General features: G+C 41.2%; 1 protein-coding gene and 1 pseudogene across 1 annotated transcript in view; one reads left to right on the top strand and one right to left on the bottom strand.

Moving 5' to 3' along the window:
- Window positions 1-2,844: 2,844 nt before the first annotated feature.
- On the bottom strand, window positions 2,845-5,937 carry LOC129333955 (GATA zinc finger domain-containing protein 1-like; annotated as a pseudogene).
- Window positions 5,938-23,814: 17,877 nt separating this feature from the next.
- Window positions 23,815-24,385, top strand: part of LOC129333204 (cytochrome P450 7B1) — a 147,169-nt gene continuing 146,598 nt past the window's right edge. Inside the window, exon 1 of the mRNA XM_054984702.1 lies at window positions 23,815-24,120. Coding sequence (XP_054840677.1) covers window positions 24,038-24,120 — 83 coding nt within the window. The 5' untranslated portion in view covers window positions 23,815-24,037. The remainder of the gene's footprint in view (window positions 24,121-24,385) is intronic.

The raw sequence follows: 24,385 nt of genomic DNA, 5'->3' as shown, positions 1-24,385 counted from the left end.
TACGCCTTTCCCCCTCCCAATAGCAAAACACAGCTTTTGGCACGAACCAGTCCTGAGAACTTCTCACATATTTTACCATTGAGTCTAGACATAAAAAGGCATGAGATTAAAACTGAAACACAGTAATTCATGGGAGTGAGCAGTGTACAAGGTCATAAGCACTGAGAGCTTCAAAGCATTAGATAAGACAGCTGCAGCTGCAGAGGCCCTGTGAAAGCAAGCTATGGCATTAGCAATATGACATCAGCAACAGTATCTCGGTCTCGTTTTCCTGGCCATGTCAGACGCTCCTCTCCGCAGGTCCAGGAGGAAGCGCCCGAGCAGCCTGACCGGGTGGTTGACCTGTGAGGGTTAACCCCCAGGACTCCCAGTGAGGGGGTCAGGGTCCGGAGCGCTTCAGGAAGAGCCCCCTGAAGTCAATGCAGGGGGTAAATTGCCCGTTTGCTCCTACGGAGGCCGGCAGACTTGCACAGCACATTGCGTGCTGCCGGGCCATGGAGAACGGCAACAAGCAGATTTAAGGTGAAAACCTGTAAGTAGCGAATCCCTTCTGTTATTCAAAGCGTATGCGAAGGATTGGTGGGAGTTGAAGCTAAGAAGGTTCGGATATCTTCCCCTTCATTCAGTTTTGGAACTTAGTTGGCGGACTCCCCCCCCCCCTAAGATGGCGACAAAAAAGCAGAGCCCTGCTGTGGGCAAATCTATTTCGGCTGCTTTGCAGGGGAAAGGAGAGTCTCTTGAAGAGGTGGTTAAATGGTCGGTCGCTGAAGCTATGAAGCCCTTTGTTGATAAGCTAAATGAAATCGGTCAAAGGGTTGGCTCAGTTGAGAACGAAGTGAAAACCATCAAAGACATAGCGTCTGGGGCAGAGCAGTCTGCTCGGGAAAACGCAGTACTCATGAAAGCAACAAACAAAGAAGTAAAGCTTTTGGAGAATCAATTGATAGGGTTACAAGTGGATCGTGCTCAGACGGTATTGCGTCTTCAGAATGTGAAGGAGGAGGAAACTGAAAATATAAAGGATTTGGTGTCGGAACTTTTGGCGTCATTCGCAAAGGCAACTAAAGAAGAGTTAAAAAGCAATATTCTGGAAGTCCGCCGAACATCTTCAAAATATGCAACGAAGCGTCAGCTGCCTTGCGAGATTATTATCAATTTTTCATCTAAGAAGACTCGGGACACCATCTTATATAATTCGTACAATGTGGACTTGGACTTTCTGGGTAACAAGGTTAAGATATTGAAGGACCATTTTTAGCCCGGAAAAGAAGATTCAAATATAAAAGGTTTGCAGCTCTTCTGAGGAAGCGTGAAATAAAATACAAATGGTTATTTCCGGAAGGTATCTGGTTCAGTTATAAAGACCAAGCCTACAAGATAACATTGGAAGTACAGCTGAGGGACTTTGTGTTTAATCATCAAGAGTTCCAGCAAGGAGAGGATTTAGAATCTGAAGGGGGGAATGGGGAGGAGGGAGTGAGCGCAGCCACTGTAGCTGTTCAGAGAGAGCTGCGACCGAGACGCAGGGGGGGGGGGGGGATAAGACCTGATCCTGACTGTAGTTTGTATTTTATAAGATCTACCAATCTAATAGCATATTAGAAAGTTTAACTTTAAATAATTGTATTATGAAGGGAATGCAATACTTGTAGATGTAGTGTGTGTTTTTCATATGTTGTTTCTTTCCTTTCCCCCTGTTCCCTTTTTCCCTTTTGTAGTTTTTGATGTTAGTAATTAAAAATAAAAAAATTGACAGAAAAAAAAGGATACAGCAACAGTAATGGTTGAAAATATCAGGCCAACATTAGACAATGGCATGGATGTATGGGTACAGACATGACAGGTTTGAAATCCAGGTTTGTCGAGTGGGATTGCTGACCAGCCAACTTCTCCAAGGAAGATGCAGGAGGAAGACTGCAATCTGGCTGTTCCTTTCCCTGTCTCTCTGATCATAAAATGGATGAGCAGTGCCTTCCTTGCCTCCCCTCATCCTCCCCTCATCCCCATAAAATGGATGAGCAGTGCCTGCCTTGCCTCCCCTCTCCCAGCCCAGCACTAATCCATGTGTAGAGAGGGGAAGATGGCTTCAGCAGTGCTTCTTTGCAAAAGGAGAGGGAAGGCAGGGCATTCATGCTGGGCTTCAGAGGACATAAGGAAATGGGGGGTTCTAGTCCTCTCCCCAACCTGGCTCATTCCAGTTTGGAAAGGTCCCTGAATCTATTGCTGTCAGCATTCACGGGATCCCATGAAGGGTCTGTAAGAACCTGTGTTTTCATTTGGGCTCTTTCACAATGACACACGCCCCCCCTTCATAGTTACTTGCTCCTGAATTGTTCTGCACTGTTCCTGAGGGGCACTTTCGACCCTACTTTTCAAAAGAAAGAAATACAAGACAGCTTATACTAGAAAATCTATTCATTTTTGTACACAGTGAGGATTGCTAAGTGACAGCCCCAGGCACAGCGAACAGCCCACCAGTCTCTTGCTCCTTGAACACATTTGGTGGGTGTAGTTAACAGCAAGGAGAAAATGCACAGGGCTTGCTGGACAGGTTGCCCATCTTCCTCCTATGAAAGGAAGAGGAGGAGGAAAGCATCTGGGACTGCTCTGCTGCATGTCTGTCCTGGATGGGGTCTAGTGGCTCTGTGTTAAAAAACTACAGGTCAATTAAAATTATGTCAGTGGACACAGTTTAAAACCCAGGGAGGCAGTCACTTGTAGCTTGGCTCTCAGTAGCAAAGGCTACTGAGAAAAAGTTCTGATGGCTGAAAATCAAGATCAGAAACGTTTTCGACACAAAGGAAGAATACAGAATCACAACCAGCTGATTAAACTAGCATCTTTTCATGGTCCAATTATGGACGTTGCTGGGCCAAAACAGTCTTTGGGTCTACCTATGTCAGGAATGAACCACATTAAAGCTTCACCTTTTTCATAGTATTGATCTTGAATAACCCCTCTGAGTATAGTATGTTTTACCATCCAGCCCATCAATCACAGAAACAAACATCTCCAGTCTGAGAATAAACTCTCTTTTAAAAGAGATTCTTCCATAATTAGAGTAGCTATAGACTCTGGGGCTTTAGTGGGATTTTAAAACTTGAAAATATGCCTTTCCCCTTTTCCTTAGTAGAAATCTTCTTTTCTTAACCAAGCAGATCTCCTGTGAATTTCTTTCTTACTCTGCTTCCCTTCACTGCTGTTCCTGCCACTGCTCCCATTGCTGTTGTTGCTGTACTCCGTAGCAGCTGAAGTGGTGGTATAGACAGCTATCATGGTAGTGGGAGGCCTTGGGCAGCCCATGCAGTTATTGCAAAGGATCTCACCCTGGCCTCCTTTCTTCCATATGGAAGAGGTGGTATGACACATGCTGCACATCAATTTCAGGCCTAGCAGTGTCTTGTCTTTTCATGCTCCTGTTCATTGGGTTCCTGATGGAGTGAAAAAGCCAGCAGCAGTCACCATGACTACAAGAACAGGATTTTGGGGAAGCAGAGGCAAGGCTAGGTGGAGAGGAGAGATCAGAGGAAGCTGTAATAAGACTCCACACAAAAGCCAAACAGAAAAACTAGTCCTGCACACTGTGCAAGTCACACTCTTGATCTGGTATTTTGTTCTGGGCAGGAAGAATGTATTCTGAGGGTGGAGGAATTGATGATGGCCCCTTTGTTATGGACATAGATCCAGAGGAGTTAGCTGTGTTAGTCTGTAGTTTCAAAATAGTAAAGAGGCCAGTAGCACCTTTAAGACTAACCAACTTTATTGTAGCATAAGCTTTTAAGAACCACAGCTCTCTTCGTCAGATGCATGGACAGATAACTATTTGCTTGGGTATAGCATTACCAAGACTCTGTAGGGGTGGGAGATCTATTAAAATGATCCTCCCCTGAGGCCAGATGCATCCAAATGGCTTTCTTATGACTCTAGAGAATTTTCCTTTTGATATTGACCATAGACTCAGGAGGTTGACATGATCACTTTCAGGTGTTCAAGCTCAGGTAGCCCCTTGGTTTACTGAGGGGTTGCAGATGATGAAACGACAATGGAGATGGCTAGAGCAACAATGGAGGAATACTTGAGATGAATCTGATATGATATAGGCAAAGGCTTACTTTAAAGCATACTCCATGGTGGCAAAGAAACAACACTTTTCTGACACCATTGCATCTGCACAGTGTAGACCATTGGAAAAATTTCAGGTGATCAGAGGCATGTTAGGATTTGGTCTTCAGGGGAAGATGCTTAGTAGCCTGGTGTAACTGTTTTGCTCAGCACTTTGTAGATAAAATCTCTTGCATCCATTACAACTTGGACTCTACATTAGCAGTAACAGAGTCAGATGGTGCCAGGGTGCCAACTTGTCCAGTTATTTGGGATGATTTTCAGTTTATTGAAGGTTTGACGCATACCACTTAGTTCTAATACCCTTGCCCTTCCTGGCCACTTAAGTCTGCTGGAGTGGCTGACTGGGTCCAAGAAGTAGCTGATGGCTCCTTGAGAGAGGCACTGTGACCTACCTTGGACCCAGGAGAACTAACAGCCAGTCTTAAATGTTCCATTCTCGAGCAAAGTGGCTAGACAACTTCAGGCTTCCCTGGATGAGGTAAACTGTTTAGATCCTTTCCAATTTCTTGTTAGGCCTGATTATGGGACTGAAACAGCCTGGTGAATGACCTGCAGCAGGAGATGGACACAGGGAGTGCAATGCTGTTGATTCTCCTCGACCTCTTAGTGGCTTTTGATATCATCTATCATAGTATCATTCAGGAGGACAGGCTTTCCTAGAGGATAGGCTTCAGAAGGTGGCCCTGAAGGACTGCTCCAAAGCCTCTTAGCCTTTGGCCTGTAGGTTCTGCAAAGTTATATCTTGTCTCCTAAGCTCTTTAACATTTACATAAAGCTGCTGGGTGAGGTCATCTGGAGATTTGAGCTGGGTTGTTTTCAAAATATGGATGACACTGGACTTAATCTCCATATTCCAGATGATCCCAGGAAGACTGTAGAAACCCTGAACAGGTTCCTGGAGACAGCTTTGAAGTGGATGCGAGCTAGTAAACTGAAACTTAATGCTGACAGATGGAAGTGCTACTGATAAGCGGAAGTTCTGACCTGGGATTTAAGGTGTCACTTGTTCTTGATGGGTTGCAGTCCCCTTGAAGGAACAGGTCCATAGTCTGGGGTGCTCTTCGATTCAGGCCTACTGCTGGATAAGCAAGTGGCAGCAATGGCCAGGAAAGCGTTGTATCAGTTTTGACTGGTTAACCAGCAGCAGCCTTTCTGTAGTATAAAAGATCTGGCCACTGTGGTGCATGCCCTGGTTACATCTAGATTAGATTACTGTAATAGTTTCTATGTGAGACTGCCCTTGAGAAGTGTTCGTAAACTTCAGTTCGTGCTATATATTTTAGTGCTAGTTTTAATTGTTTTAATGCTGTGTTTTTGTTGGTTTGATGGCTTTTAAGATGTGATTTTTTAATGTACCCTATGATTTGTTAGTTGCCTTGGTGGCCGTTGTGAAGACAGAAAGGTGATGTAAAATAAAATATATTTTAAAAAATCAATCATAGTGTCTAATATTGATCCATCTTTCATTCTTTCTTTCTTACTCTACTCTTCTAACCTATAAGTCTTAAGTAGTAACTGAAAATATGAGGAAGAAAGGAAGAATTCAGGCAAGAGAAAGTGAGTCCATAAACTACAAAAAGGTTGATTGCCCAAATTTTCATGGCCTAAACTAAAAATTTGGCTAAAATGAGTAAATTTTCCACTCTTGAGTCTGCTAGCAATTAAGAACTAAAATATCAGGTGTAAATTCTGTCCAATGCAATGCTTTGGGCACAGAGATATCCTTGTATGAATAGAGAGTTTAACATGAACACATGAAATTACCTTATACAGAGCTAGACCACTGGGTCCATCTAGCTCTGCATTCTCCATTCTGCTTGACAATAGCAGAATATCTTGCTAATTCTAGACTGATATGACCAGTTTATTCTACTGCCCACCCACCCCCCACACACACTTTTTAGTGATGTGCTTTTGTAATGGATTGATTTTTAAAGTATGCATGCATATTGACAAATTAAAATAGGACCCTAGTCCTCAAAAATCTCATTCTAACCTGGGGTATCAAGATTCTAACCTGGGATATCAGAATATCTGAACATATGTGGCCAGTTTTTCAACAAAAACACTGGCAGTACTACTGGGCCAGTCCTACTGGGCCAAATTTAAGATGCTGATGCTTGCTTAAAAGCTCTTCATGGACCCTGTATCTCAGGACTACCTTTCTCTCAATGAGTTACAGTCTCAGGCAGCAGTTCAGGCCTTGCTCCAAAGGCCTTGTTTGACAGAAGAAAGAACAACAACGCCAAGTAACAAGGCTTTTACTTCTCTGTCCCCACATCTGGAATACTCTCTCAAAGCAGCTCCTCTTGTCTCTTTTTGGAAAGATAAAATGTTCTTCTCTTGGATACACACCTTAACACTAGGGTTGCCAGCCTCCAGGTAGTGGCTGGAGATCTCCCGGAATTACAACTGGTCTCTAGGCCAGAGATCAATTCACCTGGGAAAAAAATGGCTACTTTTGGGTGTGGATTCTATGGAATTATGCCATGCCAAGGTCCTTTCCCTCCCCAAACTGCACTTTCTCCAGGTTTCACCCCCCATATCTCCAGGAATTTCCCAACTTGGAGCTGGCAATCCTACTTAACATGGTGAGGGAGTTTGAGTGTGTCAGTGAAGCTGAGAGCAACACAGTCAGGTGCACAGGCTTGGTCAAGAGTCTAAACTCCTGGAAGAGTCACTCAAGGCAGAATGGTCAAAGCTGAGGCACCAGACTAAGATGTAGTCACCCCCTTCAGAAATCAATGGTCATATCAGCAGAAGAGAATTGAATGTTCCAATGGTGATGGGAGTGGAGGAATTCTTGAAGGTTAGCAGTAGCAATAGTGGAAGGTGACACTGGCAGAGGATCTTTCACAGACAATGGCTGTGTCATTTCAACTAACCCTTGTTGTACTGCACAGAAGAAGGCAATGGTGAACCACTTCTGCTAATCTCTTACCTTGAAAACCCTATGATGAGACAATCCAAAATGAAAAAAGATATAGTGCTGGAAGACAGGACCCCCCAGGTCTGATGGCACTCAGTTGGCTACTGGGAAAGAGCAGAGGACAAGTACAAATAGCTCTATTCTTAATGAAAGGACTGGATTAAAGCCGAAAGGACATGAATAGATGCAAAAGGAATGTGAATAGATGCAAAAGGAATGTCCAAAGCTGTGCAACACACATAATAGGAACATGGATCATGAGAAGTATGAAGCCAGGTAAGCTAGAAATTGTAAAACAAGAAACAGAACATTTAAACATTGTAGTCCTGGGTGTGAATTAACTAATGTGGACTGACTCCGGGTATTTTCAGTCAAAAAACCACAAAGTGTTTTTGGTCACTTTTGCACTCAGTCTTACAGCGCAGTGACTTTCTATTTTGCATCCCATGTTCTACTACCTTTTACATTCCCAAGGTAATTGTGTGAAGCCACTCCGGGCTTTTTTCAGTTTTCCCCAGGGTATCTGGCTGCGGACATATGGCAATTTTTTTTGCCTCAGCCACCAACTCACGCTGGGCACGGTGTATGCCTATGTGAACAGTTTTGTCTCTTAAGCCCCCCTTTTCACTCCTTTCGTATGTTGATTGGCTGGAGCAGATTTAAACACACCCGCCGTCATCAGCTCCTCTAATGCTTATTTCTCCATATTTTTTCTAAAGTTGACAGCACAGTGCAGCATCCGCCATCTGGCCTGCCTTGGCCTGAGCAGGGAAAGAAGGGTGTAGAGGGGGAGGGAGGCGGGGAGCATCAGGGTCCCTGGGCATCCATCCTTCACTCCTGAGGAACTGGGGCTTGGATAAGCAGGCAGCCCCGGGGGTAGGGGGAATGCTCTGGCTGTGCACTGCACATAGCGCCTGGCAAGCAGAGCCTGGGCAGGCAGCAGCAAGGAAGCTCAGCTACGCCCGTCTATTGCCTCCTCTGCTTCCATCCCAGGCGAGCGGAGCCGGGGTGGGCTCTCGCCCCCTCCCTCCTCAGCTTCCCATCTGAATTTTTTAAAAGTATTTCTGAAGCGCAGTAACATTGCAGAATTTTGAATTTATGTGCAAAATACATTAAGCCCATTAAACAGAATCGTGGCCATTTAACAGTCCCTTGTGATGAGTGGTTGAGCGAGTACTCAAAACAAGCAGAACAGTGGCTTCCTGGAGAAAGGAGCTTTCCTCACCACAAACCAATATTGTTTTCTTGCAAGCGTTCAATTGGGACCTGTCTAAATGGAGTAGTCCCCCCACCCCACCCCACCCCACACACTTTCCCCTTCTGTAGCCAGCACTGTGTGGAATTCGCTTTCTTTAATTTCTCTTCTCTGATTGCAGAGAACAGGAAAAAAATGAGGGGGGAGCCACATCACAGCATTACCACGCATGCTCAAGCTTTAAAAAAACTCGTGACATGTATTCAGTAGCCCACAAACCTTGCAGCAGAACATGTGCCTGATATTGAATATAAAATGCAGCAAAGAACGTGAGACCAAATCGGGAGCGGAGCGTGTAAAAGGGGGCAACTCAAAACCACTGCGAGGGCTATAGGGGCAACTGCTCAGATCCATTGCTTTTAAACGTGAGTATGAAAGGGGCCTTACTGTGGAAATGACAAACTCAAAAGAAATGGTGTTGCTGTAATAGTGAGGCGAGACATAGCACAAGCAGTCAAGAGCTACAATGTAAAGTCTGACGGAGGAATATCAATTAGACTTCAGGGAAGGCCTGTTAACATAACTATCATTCAAGTTTATGCTCCAAATACAGATACTGAAGAGGAAGAAATCGAAAACTTTTATGTAAGTGTCCAAAAAGAAATTGATCATACACCTAAACAAGATAATGCTGATAATTATAGGTGACTGGAATGCAAAAGTAGGAGATAAAGCAGAATCAAAATAGTTGGAAAATTTGAACTAAGATCATGAAATAAAGCAGGAGTATCTCACAGAATTTTGTGAATCCAACAACCTGTTCATTGCAAACACATGCTTCAGGCAACCAAAAAGATGATTGCATATGTGGAAATCACCAAGTGACCAATACAGAAACCAAACAGATTACATAACTGGAAGCAGAAGCTCTATTCTCTCTGCTAAAACAAGACCAGGAGCTGATTGCAATACAGATCATGAGTTGCTAATATCAAAAATTAGAATAAATCTGAAAAGAAACACTAAAAGAATCATAGTGCCAAATACAATCTAAATAATATTACTGAAGAATTTAAAGACCGATTAAGGAACAGATTTGCAATACTAGGTTTAATTGATCATGAGCCAGAAGAACTATGGGCCGAAACCAGAGATACTGTTAAGGAAGAATGTGCAAAGACTATTCCTGGAGCCAAAAGAATGGAGAAGCCTAAACGAATAACTGAGGAAACTCTTAAAATTGCTGTAGACAAGAAGCAAAAGCAAAAGGAGACAGAAATTCTAAATTCTAAATGCAGCTTTTCAACAACGTCCACGCAGAAACAAAGAAATTTATTATGCCAGTGCAAAGAAATAGAAGACAACAACAAAAAAGAAAGAACAAGAAATCTGTTCCAGAAGATCTTTGAAATGAAAGGGAAATTCAAGCCATGACTTGGGATGCTGAAAGATCCTGAAGCAGAAAAACAGTATCTGATCAGGACAAAATAAAGAAAAGATGGAAACAATACACTGAAGAACTATACAGAAGAGATGGAAGGATGACAGTTACTTTCAATGAATAATCTTTTGGTGAAGAACCAGAAATCCTAGAAAGTGAAATAAAAGCTGCACTCAAAGCAGTTGGGTGAAACAAAGCACCTGGAATACATGGAATACAGCTATTTCAAGCTACAGAAATAGAGTCCATCAGAACCTTAACAAGAATCTGTCAACAAATATGGAAAACAAAACAATGGCCCACAGACTGGAAACGCTCAGTCTACATTCCAATTTTTAAAAAGGGGATGCCAAAGAGTGCAGCAGCTATTGGACTATCACGTTAATGCAAGCAAAGTGATTCTCAAAACTCTGCAGCAAAGACTCTAACTATATTTGGAACAAGAAATGCCAGATCTGCAAGCTGGATTCAGAAAAGGAAGAGGCACTAGAAATCACATTGCAATTTTATGACAGCTAATGGAACATACCAGGGAATTTCAGAAGAAAATCAGCCTGTGTTTTATAGATTGCAGCAAAGCTTTTGACTGTGTGGATCATGAAAAGCTATGGAGAGTGTTAAAAGAAATGGGAGTGTCACAACATATGAATGATGGTTGTTGTGGGTTTTTTTAAGGAATTTATGAATGGTTTTTTTAAGGAATTTTTTATTTTATTAGTAAGATTAAAAGCCCAGTAAAAAGGGTAGAGAAATAGAAGAAAAAGGTAAAGAAAAAAGAATACAAAGAGAGGAAAAGAAGAATAAAGATTGAAAATAAGAAAAATAATACATATTTCATTTTTCCATTTTTCTCTACAACACCTATCATATTTTAACAAACATATTTTTAGTTTTAATATCTCCAAAATTTACCTTTGATTGTTTTGATGCGCAACCTCTACTCTGGACAAGAGGCTACTCCCAGGACAGAATATGGGGAAACAGAATGGTTTCCAAATGGCAAGGGTGTCAGATAATGATGCATATTATCTCCCTACCTGTTAAACCTCTATGCAGAGTAGATAATAAGGGAAGCTGGAATAGATCTAGAAAAGGGTGGAGAGAAAATTGGTGGAAGGAATATTAACAATTTGAGCTATGCAGATGACACAACGTTACTGGCAGAAAATAATGAAGATTTGAAACGACTACTGATGATTAAAGGAGAAAGAGCCAAAGCAAGGTTACAACTGAACATCAAGAAGACAAAAGTAATGACTACTGAGGAATTACACAATTTTAAAGTTGACAATGTGTAAACTGAAATTATTCAAGATTTTCTATTCCTTGGCTCAATCATCAACCAAAAGGGAGACTGCAATGAAGAAATCCGAAGAAGCCTGAGACTTGGAAAAGCAGCTGTGAGGGAGCTAGAGACAATCCTTAATAAAGATGTCTCTCTGGGAACCAAGATCAAGATAATCCAAACTACAGTATTCCCTATTACTATGTATGGATGTGAAAGTTGGACAGTGAAGAAAGCTGACAGAAAGAAAATTGATTCATTTGAAATGTGGTGCTGGAGGAGAGTTTTGCGGATACCATGGACACTCAAAAAGACAAATAAGTGGGTTCTAGATCAAATCAAGCCTGAATTCTCCCTAGAAGCTAAAATGACTAAACTGAGGCTATTGTACTTTGGTCACAACATGAGAAGACAAGATTCTCTGGAAAAGTCAATAATGTTAGGAAAAGTGGAAGGGAGTAGGAAAAGAGGAAGACCTAAAATGAGATGGCTTCACTCAATAAAATAAGCCACATCCTCTAGTTTGCAGGATCTGAGCAAGTCTGTTAATGATAGGACGTTTTGGAGGTCTTTCCTTTATAGGGTCGTCATAGGTCAGAGGCGACTTGACAGCACATAACACACACGTGTATGCAAAATGTTCTTCATCCTGCAGGGTGTTAATCTCTTGAGAACTTCTAGGTGTTTTGGTTTTTCTGCAGCTCCTTTTTTTTTTTTGCTATTTTAATTTTACAGCTTTAGATGTATTATTGGCTTTTATTCTACTTTTAAGACTCTTTTCATTGTGAGTCACCCTGAGCAGAGCAAATGAAGTATAAAAATATTTTAAATAAATGATAAGAATAAATAATTAACACAAGGTAGCTCAAGATGCACAAGCTGAAGAAATTATTAAGATAACATTTGAAAGAGGGGAAGACTTGGTAATCACAAGGCAATCACAAGGATGAAGTAAAGAACCATCTAAGCCAGCAACAGTCAGAATCTGGTATCTGCTACAAAATTTGTTTCCTGGAAATCTTACTTAACTTTCATTACTTTAAACAATTCAAGTTATAAAAGCTTAAAAATGATAATATAAGTATAAAGATGTATCATACTTGAAAGCTCAGGAATTAGACACAACAGGGAGGCATTTTAGTCAGAGAACATGAATTCTGTGACATACGTAACTTCTTGTTTGCTTATCATAGATGTTAGCCCTTATCCTCTGCTTTCTCACACAGCGGTATCATTCATCCTATAACTTTTTGAAGTGAAAAGCTACATGTTTAAGAATTACAGCTCATTTAAAAGTTACATTGGAATGAGATCACCATGTAATTTTTCCAAGAATGGTTTCATAAGCAGGATTCTTGCAGCACCCTATGTAGACTTTCTTTACTTTCTTATACTGCAGAACCTACTCAAAATGAATCATAAATGAACTCAGTTCTGCAGTATTCCACACTTAGGATAATGCATTAAGCAACAGTATTAATTATTTGAAATATTTCATTTTGTATTCTCACCCTTTCAGTCTACAGTGAGTTTAACACAGAATTCAAATCTAAACCATATTAAAGAAATGACAGACGTTCAGTAGCAGTTTTACAAATAAATGAATTTCTTATTTCCAGTCCATTTGTGACCATCTTATATTCTCTGTCCTGAGCATGAGCAAAACAATGTGGAGAGGCAGAGGTAAAGAACTACCGAGATCAATGCTGGACAGCAGTTGGATTTTATTCAACTGGGACCAGAATGTGTCTCAGAAAACAGCATGTTAATCTTTTCCTCCCTGTGACACACCACATACATAACAACCAGTTATTTGAGTGAACAACCTGTGCTGGTTCCATTCTGCAGTGCTGGCTGGGGCCATGGTAGCAGAGGCCCTAGCACATGGATAGAGCTGGCATCTGGTAAAGTTGAGAGGCTACCTCAGGCTCATTAATGGGGCCTGATTGTAAGAGTGCATAGCATTTGTGCTGGGGGGACTTAATGGTTTTCTTGCCTAATACCTACCATAATCTAGAGCTAGCCCTGCTGGCATAGTGGTTATAATATTGACCAGGACCAGGAAGACTAGGATAACATCCTCACTTATTATGAAACTTGCTGGATAGTCTTAAACCACACTGATTGGATAAAATGGAGGAGAGGACAAATCCTTATATGCCACCCTGAACTTACTGGAGGAAGGGCACAGTAAAAAAGTTCTATAAATCAAGTTTATAAAAAGCATTGCTAGATCAAGAGTCCATATAGTGCAGAATCTATTTTGAACAGAGGCCAAATGGATGACTCTGGCAAGATTACAAGCAGGCCATCAGTATAACAGCTCTCCCTTTTGTCTTTAGCATTTGGTATTGATAGAGGTTCCAACATGGCTGTCATGGTTAATATTCATTGATTAGTTCATTCATCAGTTAATTTGTCTGATGTGAAAACCTATCTAAACATCAACATATATTGTGGTAGCAAATTCTATGTGCTGTGGGAAATAGTACTTTTTTTGTCTGCACTGAGTCTATTAATCAATTTCATCTCCCAGTGTTTTTGGAGTTCCTCACAATATGCTTTGGTCTTGACTATCCTGAATACTTTTGTGTCATCTGTAAAATTGGCTACAAACTACTTACCTCAGACTCCAGATCATTTATGAATAAATGGCACCAACCCCAATGCAGACTGGAGGAGACCACAGCTTATTTTTCTGTTTTGTGAAAAGTGACCATTTATTCCAATTCTATGTTTTCAGAACTTGTTTTCATATCAATTTTCATTTTGAACAGTTTTTTTTAAATTTCCCACATTTAGGCAAGATTTCTACTTTTTAAAGGAAATCTTTTTTGTTTCCTTGACTCTGCCATTTAATAAGATTTGCATCCTTTTGGATTAGATTGTATGCTTCTTAATGCCTAGTAAATTTTATCTGAGTCTCTGCTGAAATGTTTTAAATAGTCTCTAAGCTTACTTAAAGGGGGTTCCTGTCTCAATTTCAAATTAAATTTAATTAAGATCATCATTTTTTCTTTTTGAAAATGTCCCTTTCTGTAACAGATGTGCTGATGCTGGCCTTTCTAGGCACAAGGCCTGCTGTTCTGGAAACACTGAAAAATAGACCTGCACACACCAAAATACAGGCAGTTGGAGGTGAACTTAAGGGAAATAGTGACAGTTAAATCAACAAGATTTTTAAGGAATAGGTACATAACTAAATACACTGAAAAGTATGTCAACAACTTGCACTATAATTCACCAGGAGTAGGCTTTTGTACAGATTATCCTGTGCAAAATTCAGCATCTAGTTCTGAATTCATGGTGCTCTTTGCTGGATCTGTTCACATCAGTAGTCATCAGATCAATTACAAATGGTGATCCTTGCTGGATCTATCCAGAGGAACATCCCCTGACAGAAGGCACAGTCATTTCTGATTCTGCTAATCACCTATTGGGGAAGATTGGTGGAGGACGGAATCCCATTGACCTCCTATAACCCCCCAATAACAGGTCAGAGTCAACAGTACTAACCATCTGTTTGGCAGGTGCATGAACAGGAGATTTCATCTGTGGCAGCAACCTGCTCTTTTGTCAATCACCTTAAGCGGGTCTCTAGAGGCAGCATCTACATTTTCTAAACAAATACATATTGTCTATAATATAAATTTTATTAGGTTATTGTAAAGAAGGAAAAAAAGCATTTTAGTATCAGATTCATGTACAAGACAGTCATTGTATAGTCAGTATTTCAAGAGTTTTACAATATAGACATCAATCCACAAAGAAAGCGACTGAATAACCGAGTACCCCCCCTTTCCCCCTTTATACCTTCAACTGTCCATTTAGATCTCTCCAGGCATTTTTTAGTTTTCCTTGCTTTTTAAAGTTTCCTTGCTTATTCCATTTCTTTTCTCATTTCATACAGTTATTTATATTTTGTGAGCATCTTCTTAAGGCACTTTTCAATCCTTTAATTTTTAAGCCTAGGATATTAATCCCTTAATCATTCCAGAACAGAGGGAAAAAAGAGCAGAAAAAGAAGTAAACAGCCATATCTTTATATTTCTATTGCTAGTCCTATTTATTTATATATATCATTAACTAAATATTTTCTTAAAGGAGAGAAGTATGGAAAGAGATTTTTGTACCAGCCTACCCTCTTTCATCTGTCTGAACCCAAGCCATCTAAAATTTAGTACTTGTATTTTCATTATGAAGAGGCGGGGGGGGGGAAGTATATAGGTAGACTTAGCTTAACCACTAGTTTATGTTTTAAAAATTAAGAAATTTATGAGGTTCCATCTACCTCCCTGGTATTTCCCCTATTAACCCTAGAGGTTATCTTACCTTTTAATTAAAGGGAAGAAAAGAGATCTAAAAAAGAAACTAAGAGGTAGGAGTGAGAATAGAAGTTTCTAAGGACCCATTTGCCACACTCTCTCTAATCCAATAACAGCACATAAACAGTATCTAACATGTTAAAAAAACATGTAAGATTGCATTAGGTCTATGTTGAGCTTCATAAAGCAAAAAGGGGCATATGAGACCCAGTTTCTTTCCCTATACTCTGAATTTTTGTATCAAAACAGTTTAAATCACATTCAGGACCTGAGTAAATAAATACATATTGTCAATGAGAATCTCTGGATGGAGCCTCTTATTTTTAATTTTAATTTATTTTTAATTTCCTGTTGAAAAAAAAAACAAATTGAAACTATTTCTACAAATACTCAACGTATCTTTTAATATGTACAAGGGTTCATTACGTTAAGAGTTCAAATTGCTGATGGCTTTCAAAAGCCAACTCTAACTGTATAGGGCAACAATGTAAACATGATGTGACTTTCAAATCCCTTTGGCTGCTTGTTTTTTCTCATTTGCAATAGTGCCTGTGAGAATATGGGAATGGGGGCAGATTCAAAGGTTGATGATAAGCAGAGAGTCTAGTCCTTGAGGTTCTTCATTAGACTAGCATACCTCGTATTTCCAGACAGCACTTTTCTGTACATGCTACGCCATCTGCTTTTGTGGCTTTTGGTTCCATTTCAGACACAACTGGCTCCAACTCATTTCTAACAGTTGCTAAAAAAAAGTTCCTGAAAATGAATGAGCATCCCAAAACACAAATCACCTTTTTTTGTGCAACTTTTGTGGTAAACTTTCAAAACAGCATACAAGGAGAGACTGCATGTGTGCAGCCCTGAGGGGGTGCAGAGTCCTATTCCTCAGTGATTTCTGCCATGAATACTTTCATTTGAATATTTCAAAACAATGCTGATCATTTTTTGCTAGGCATAATTTGAGTTCTGAACTCTAAGGCTGCTAGCCTAAAAGCACTTTGATTGGCAAAATCCCACTGACGCTTGTGAGGTTCCTGAAGCACAAGTGGCTCCAGGAGAGCAGCCAAAAAGGCAATTTTTGGAAGGGAGTAAATTCAAAGTCACAAACAATTTGTGTGTTATAATTAAAAACAGGGACAAAACTTCAGCAAACATTGAGGCTAAAATGAAGAGGTGTAGCAACTGGAAATGCTTAACATTTGGTTGAGTATAGATTATTGTAACATATTCTTTATAGGGCTGCCTTTGAATATAATTCAGGAACTGTGACTAGTGCAAAATGGCTTTGATTAAGGGCAGGCCACAGAGCTCATATCATACCTATCTTGTGCTCTTTGCATAGGTTGCTAGTAGTTTCCGAGTTTTTGAGTCTAGCCCCTCAATAACAACCCCTTTTGACAAACAAATGGCATTTAAATTAAAAAATAACAAAATATTTTATTTAACATAGATGGGAAAGGTTAGATGAAATCAGGGTTGAAAATTTCTGAGGTAACTTAATATAGATAACTCTGAGGTAAAATCAGTACATGCACAGACTTCAGGTCCAATGTTTCAGACTAATAAGAGTTTCTTAAGCTCTTTATAGTTACTTAAAGCTTTATGTTGACAAGCTTTTGTTCCAGTGTTTTCTCAAACACTCTAGTACACTTTCTTTGAGTATTTGCTTACTTTCTTTGGTTTCCAGAAGGCTGATACCCTCTTTCCAGTACCCAAACCCCCTTTTCTCCAGGGAACTGATCTCTGTCACCTGGAGATGAGTTGTAATTACAGGAAATCTCCAGCCACCATCTGGAAGCTGGAAAAGCTACTCCCAAGGCAGTTTCTAACCGCATCAGACCAGGGATCTCTTCACTCTTCAGAGCTAAGTCCCTGTTTGACTAGGTAGAGAAATTATCCTCTCACTAGAATATCTATTCCCTTTCTTTGGCCTAAATGGGATTCTGTGCCTACTTCCTGAACTTCTGTGCCAACTTTCCCCCAGTTCTCCTGTCTGTGTTAAACTGTTCCCAGTCAGGGCTGAATCTCGAAACTGTCAGTACTAGAGATGGCCACAAACCAGAAAAAAATGAACCATGCAGTTTGTAGTTCATCACGTTTAATGAACCACGAACTTTCACGAACCTGCCCCAGTTCACAAACCAGTTTGTTTTTGATTCGTGAACACGTCACTTCCAGGCCAGCAAACCATAACTTCCAGGTCAGCAGAAGGTCTCTTCCGAGCCAGCATAAGGTCTGCAGAAAGCCCAACCCCCGTTGCCTAGGAAACTGATTGATTGGCACCAGACTGTCTGCAGTGACGAACCAAAAAATGACCCAAACGAACTGCCCTAAAGTTTGTGGTGGTTCATCAGAAATGGGCTCTGAAAAACTGCTAGTTCGCAAACCATGAACCAGCCTGGTTTGTGATGAACTTTGGTTCATATTTTGGTTCATGCCCATCTCTAGTCAGTACTCGACTCGTCTCAGATAGGGCTGAAATCAGTCTCCCCTCTTCCCAGCATCCAGTTCAGAAGTCTTTCTCTGTTCAGCTCATGCTACCCAATCAGATTCCTTGAATTTGCCTGTCACTCAAACCTCTCTGCTTCTGTGAAGCATTAACCCTTCACAGTCTTTCAGCTATTTGTACAGCACTTCTAAGCTTTTAAAAAGAGCAGCCTGTCACACCTTCACCATCCGGGAGTCCGGGACCTACATATGTGAAGGGCTGTCTCTTCAAATATAAGCCCATGTATCAACTTCACTCCATACAGCAGCACTAGCTAATTATCCATAACCCTACAAAGATGCATTATGCAGCTTCCCCCCCACTATAGTCACTCTAACCATATAGAAGAGAAATTAGGATCACTTTCCTCTGCAATTTTGACAGAGCTCCAAGACAGAACTTTTTAGCAGCTTTGTTGCAGTGTCTTGATGGCAGTTTGATGTTTGGTATGATTTTTAATCTTGAATCCTACTTGTCTGGAAAAAAGATAATCTTATATATGTTTTTAAAAATAAAGCTATAAAGCTTCTATTCCCCAAGGAAACTTGCTTCAGTTTTTGTATACAGGCCCCACCACTTTATTTACTGCAGCAAGTTCTTTAGGAAGGCCTATGTTGGTATTGTAAATGAGTTATATTTTTGGTTCATTCCTTTTCTTTAATATTTGAATTTAGCAGTTTTTGGGAACATTGATTTGGGAAAAATCCTACAGGAATGTCTCTTTTGCAAGCCCTTCTTAAATGAACAGCCCCATCACACTGGCAGCCCCATGACATTGTTTTAGAACTTATTTATTTTATGTATTTAGGGAACTTATATATCACCTTGCCTGAGGTGGTTCACAAGTACAAACAATACCATAAAATCATCAACATTACTTGGTGGTAGAAAATGCCGTCAAGTCAGAGCTGACTTATGGTGACCCCTGCTGGGTTTTCAAGGCAAAAGACTAACAGATGCGGTTTGCCATTGGCTGCCTCCACAACTCTGGTATTCTTTGGAGGTCTCCCATCAAATTACTAACCCATGTTGACCCTGCTTAGCTTTCAAGATTTGATAAGATCAGGCTTGCCTGGACTATCTGGGTCAAGGCCCAATATTAATTATCAGTATTACAAACAAGCCATTAAAAATAATCCTTGAATATAAAACAGAATAAAACAATCGAATAATCTAAAAAAACATCTAGTCCTCTGTCTAAAAACAAACCATAAAACAGCTTTTTAAAAGACAAAAAAACTTTATGAAAAGCCTGAGTGAAAGAAATATTTTGGACTGGCACCTAAAAAATGGTAAGGTAGGCACCAGGCAAGACTCAAGGGAGAGGGTATTCTAAAGGCAAGGTGCCACCACCACTGAAAATGCTCTCTGTCTAGTCACACTGTACTCCCCTCTGCAGGCAGGATTACAGAAAGCAGAGCTTGAAAAGAGGATCTTAGCTAGAGGGCGGGACAGTACAGGAGGAGGTGGCCTCTCCTGTGGATTTTATCCAAAATATGTTTATTTGCAGTGAAATCCTAAACAGAGGTACTCCAGTCTAAGCCTATGGAAATCAATTAGACTGGAGTAACTCTGCTTAGGATTTCAATGTTAATGTTTTGGTCTTTGCATTTGATCCAAATTTGGGGAGCCTTTTTGACAATACATTTGCTCAACTACAATATAAACCATTGAAACTAGGATTGTTGGTTCTAGAGTATCATGGCAAAAACAACTCATCCCCCTTCATACTGCATTGTTTATTTAATATAGTATACTGTCTTCTATTTCTTGTGAAATCTAGTTCATTCCGGATGTATTGTGCCACTTTTATTTCATTGCTCTTTATTTGTGTAATCCAGCTGCATTGTTTTTCTTTTTTACGTATTATACTGCTCCTCACTACATTGCTTTTAGAACTATGCAATCCGCCTTGCATGTCAACAAAAGGGGGTTAATATATAAAGTAAATAAAATAAATGAATAAATAAAATTGTTGTTTTGGATAGGAATGGGGTAATGTTAAGAGGAACTGAAAAAGCCACATTTAGATTACAAAATGCATTCCCTGAAGAATAATTTTTGAAGCTCTCACTCAGTTGTCTGCTTGCAATTGACCTTTACATATTTGACACAAAATTATTTCTCCATGCAACATTTCATTAAGGTTTACATCAAGTGTTAGGTGTTAACCTTCATTTCCCTTCTCTCCTTTCTATTCCTCAGGGGGATTTTGGCAGCCTGCTAAAATATTCAATAAACCACAAACATTCTAAAGACCTGAGAACCCCATCCTCTTCAACATGTTGCAGCAGTAGCAGCTTCGGCTTCAGCATGCAGCTGTCAAAATATCTTTAACAAGAAGTGGAGAAGATGAAAGGTCGCTGAACTTGGCTTTTCCTGACACAGAAGAATAGAAACCATTGTTCTTTCAGTCCAGCTATTTAGGAATTTTATCTGTGCCAAGAGACTGAGAGGCTCATCTGGAAACCTGGTGGCACAGAGCTGCCTAGAAAGCTGCTGACATGTTATATGCCTTTCCTTTACACTTGGATATATTTTTGACCTTTAAAGTAATACCGGAAAACAGTAGTCTCTAAACAGAATTCCATAAATCCCATCATTTTAGCTTTCTGCTTTAAAATGCTACAAAATGTCAAGATGGGATAGAAAATAAAGCATAATGGGATTTCTTACTAAAAAGTCTTTCATTCCAAAGAATTGAGTTGTGCTTTGTAAAAATGTTTGAAATCAGACATGAATTGCTATCAGTGGACAAGCTGTTATTGAAAAAAATAATACAGTCATGTGCAACTAGTAACAGGAAGCATCAAGGGTAAATTAATACAGAAGGTTGTTTTAAATGCACCATGATGAGCTGAAGGGTGGTCATTGGTCCATATTTTCAGAAAACACTGGTCAGCAAGCTGTGATAGCAGCATGTCTCTGGGGAGGTGGAATATAAATTACCTAAATAAATTACTGGAGATCATTTGGAACTATTATGATGCTGCTGTGGGGATATCTTCAAGAATAAGTACAAGAATTTATCCATACACCTGTGTTGGTTACAAGTATTTGAAAAAGCATTGTGTGAAAAGGGAGGATGGAAACCTGACTTCACAATTGAATCCAGAGAAATTCAACATGGTAGAGAACATAAAAAATCCCTTGCAGCTTTTATTTATTTGTTCTTACATTTTATCTTCCCACTTTTTTACCCAAATAATTACTTGGTGGAATCAGCTTCAAGGAAACAAGTGAGACTTGTAACTGGGATTCTCCCCCTATGTTTACAGGGATTGTTTCCTTAAGAGAACTCTCAAAATAAGCCAGACAGATGCTTGCTTAACCAAAAAGCGTTTTTTTTAATTAAAGAGAAAGGACAAACATACAACCCCCCCCCCCACAACACACACACACAAGGCTAACTAAAAGAAAATCAGGGAGGAAAAGGGGAAAAAGCAGTTTCAGGGGGGTGATAACTAGGTTACAAGTCTAGGTTACAAGTCTATGGAGGCAGGAGCAAAATTACCAATGTTTTACTGAGAAGAGGCCTAAACAGATTTGTGGACTTGTGAACGAATCCAAGAAAACAAGACATGCACTGATGGCTAGGGACTCCAGATATAGGGCACAATGCTTCCTGGGGCAAGCTGACATTGTCCCAAAAACAATAACTTGATGGTTTTTCCAGAGGTGGATAATGAGTTTGGGAGAGGCTTAATAGGTCTACCTGAGGTGGACTATGGGTGTAAATGGTGCTTGATGACTCTGTGAGTACCAGACAGGAAAAGCTACCAGGTTTGATTAATAGCATTAGGTGGTGAGGGGAAGTGAGGCAGGGTGTGGATGAGATTAGTCAGGAGTTCTTAGAAGGCCCATTGTCCTAAATTATGTGTCTTTATGTGGAGGAGGTCTTTAGTCAGTCAACCGCTCTGACTCACCTTCTAATATCTTTTTCTAGACTCTTGCCTGGCTGACATCCATTTTGTTTTATTTCAAGCCTGGCAGTACCTTGCACTTATGCTATATGTGGAAGGTTGTTTAGGATTTCATATTAGTAAACTGACTCTCAGTAGGAGGACGGGTCTGACTGCTGATCCAATCCAGGCTTTCTTAGCAACAGCAGGGCTACTTTATTATATACCCTCCAACCATACCCAAGGATGAAAGCTTGGATTGGTGGCACCACAACCTCTTTCCCTGTTTTAAAGTCACCCCATTATCGGTCTTGTTCCCCTAATTGCAGCAAAACAAAGGTCTACACTGCAGGCACTCTAATACCTCCTGCATGGAACCCCAGCTGAAGAAAATACCTGGGGGAAATGACTTAGCACTTTTATAATCCAGCCTTTAGGAGGTCCTCCTTCAGCTATATAATCTTAATAAGCTGTTTATGTGAAAGCTGCAAAACTCCTCACATTAAGTGCCTCAACAGTGGAACACCTGCAGTGAAGCAAGACAAAATGCCATACACAGAGAGAAGTTCTTCAGGTAGGGTCCACTGCGATGGAGACACAGTACAGTATAATAGAAATGCTGGACCATACTGTGTTTATGATCTCCACTCAGCAATGAAGGCTACCAGGTGACCCTAGGCCAGTTATTCTCTCAGTCTAAACCACCTCACAGAGTTGTTGTGAAGACAAATGGAAGAGATAAACTTGATCACCTGTTTTTATTTATTTTACGTCATTTAAACCCCAGTTTTTTCTCCAATGGACACTTAAAGGATTTTACATCATTTTCTTCTCTATTTTATCCTCACAACAACTCTCTGAGCTAGGTTATGCTAAAAATGTGTGACTGGCCAAGGTTATCCAGCAAGCTGCCATGGCAAAGTGAGGATTCAAGCCTGGGTCTCCAAGAACCTAGTCTGACATCCTAACCATTACATCACACTGGCTCTCAAGGATGGGATAAAAACCACGATAACGCTAACTATAAAAAGCTTACCTAGAAAAACAGGTCTTTAAATAAAGAATTAATTGCTGCAGTGGCCGAGATACAAAGAGCTGTTCAGGGGCAGAACACCCATTTCTTATCTTCTCAGGTCAAAGTCTACTAGGTGATTTACCTACAGAATTGATCTGTAACCTTCTGAGATCAGCCCTTGTAACTTTTTTCAGAAGCACAGCTCAGTCAGAGGATGTGATGATAATAATAATGTGTGTTAAGTCATAGCTAACTTATGGCAACTGCCTAGGGTTTTCAAGGCAAGAGATGTGGTTTGTCATTGCCTGCCTCTGTATAGCAACCCTGGATTTCCTTGGTGGTCTCCTATCCAAGTACTAATCAAGGCCAACCCTTCTTAGCATCTAAGATCAGGCTAGCTTGGGCTACCCAGGTCAGGGTGAAGTAACACTAACATATAACATGTCCCCTGAGTATGTCTATAGAGCATTTCTCTCACCACTGAGAGCCCACGCTTATGTATTAGGAGAGGGTCAGTTAACGCCACTGAGAAGTTTTATTGGTTGTATAGCCTCCCCTCCCCCACCCCGTTTGGGTCTGATTTCTTTGTATATTTTGGTTGGGTTTTGCTTCCTGTTTTCCTGCTTGGAGAGAGCAAAAAGTGTTGAATAAGTAATACCCATATCCTCTGTAATATCTACTACTAAAATACTCAATGCAGCCTAAACAAGGAAGATTGCCGAATCTATCTATCCTGCCTATCTCCCCTGTTTCAAGAACAGGATAGATAAGCATCTGTAGACGATGCAGTAGGTGCAGCGCGCCCTGCCACTGGGGCAAGAGCGAGCCACACAGCCATGCCCCGCCCCCGCCCCCGCCCCTTCGAAGCGTGTCCCTGTAGCTTTCACTGTATATATTTGTGTGAAAGTCTATGAAGTCCCCCCTACTCCAGAAGTTTCTTCCAGCACTGCGCTGTCTCTTCTTTTCTGCAACCAGCGGCGCGAACGAATTTCCTCCTTTATTTTGCGCGTGCAGGCTTCTCCACTTCCTCTTCGCTCTCCCTTGAAACAGGCAGGCAGGCAGGCATCCAATTCCTTCTGGGAAGAGGGGCGGCGGCTCAGGCGTCGGGTAGCCCTTTCCTCGCTGCGTGAGGCTGAGGCGGGGACTGGGCGTTCTCCCTGGGGCCGCCCACCGTTTCTCCTGGGCTCGGAAGGCGGGAAGCGGCTCTACCTCTCTGCGCGCCCAGCTCCGAACTTCCTGAAGTGCCGCAGGGGGCCCTGAGAGAGGGGCAAACTTTCCCTGGCGCGTCGCGGCCTCAGGAGCAGCAGCACGAGCCCGCCGGCTCCCCCAGCGATGGGCCTCCTCGACATCTTTGGCCTGGCTCTGGCTACCGCTCTGGCGCTCTGGGCGCTCTGGGCGCTGCGCCGGAGGAGAAGGTAAGGGGAGCTGACCTACCTAGCCGAAGAGGGCGGGCGGGCGGGCAGGCAGGCATCCAGGGGAATCGGCGGCAACCAAGCCAAGCTCCTTTCTCGGTTTGTCTCTCTGGCGCTCCACCGGAGGAAGCCGGCGCGGGGTGGGGGATGTCCCGTCCCGTCTCTTTAATGGACGCCTAATGCCTGGAAGTGATTAGTAGTGGCACGGAGGTCGATAACATCATCTGGTAAATTGGCCTGTCAAAGAGAGAAGGCACTTTTTTTTCCA

Source organism: Eublepharis macularius, chromosome 7 (genome assembly GCF_028583425.1).
Source record: "Eublepharis macularius isolate TG4126 chromosome 7, MPM_Emac_v1.0, whole genome shotgun sequence".
Taxonomy (NCBI): Eukaryota; Metazoa; Chordata; class Lepidosauria; order Squamata; family Eublepharidae; genus Eublepharis; species Eublepharis macularius.
Note: the sequence above shows the minus strand (reverse complement) of the source record. Positions and strands in the feature narration are given on the sequence as shown.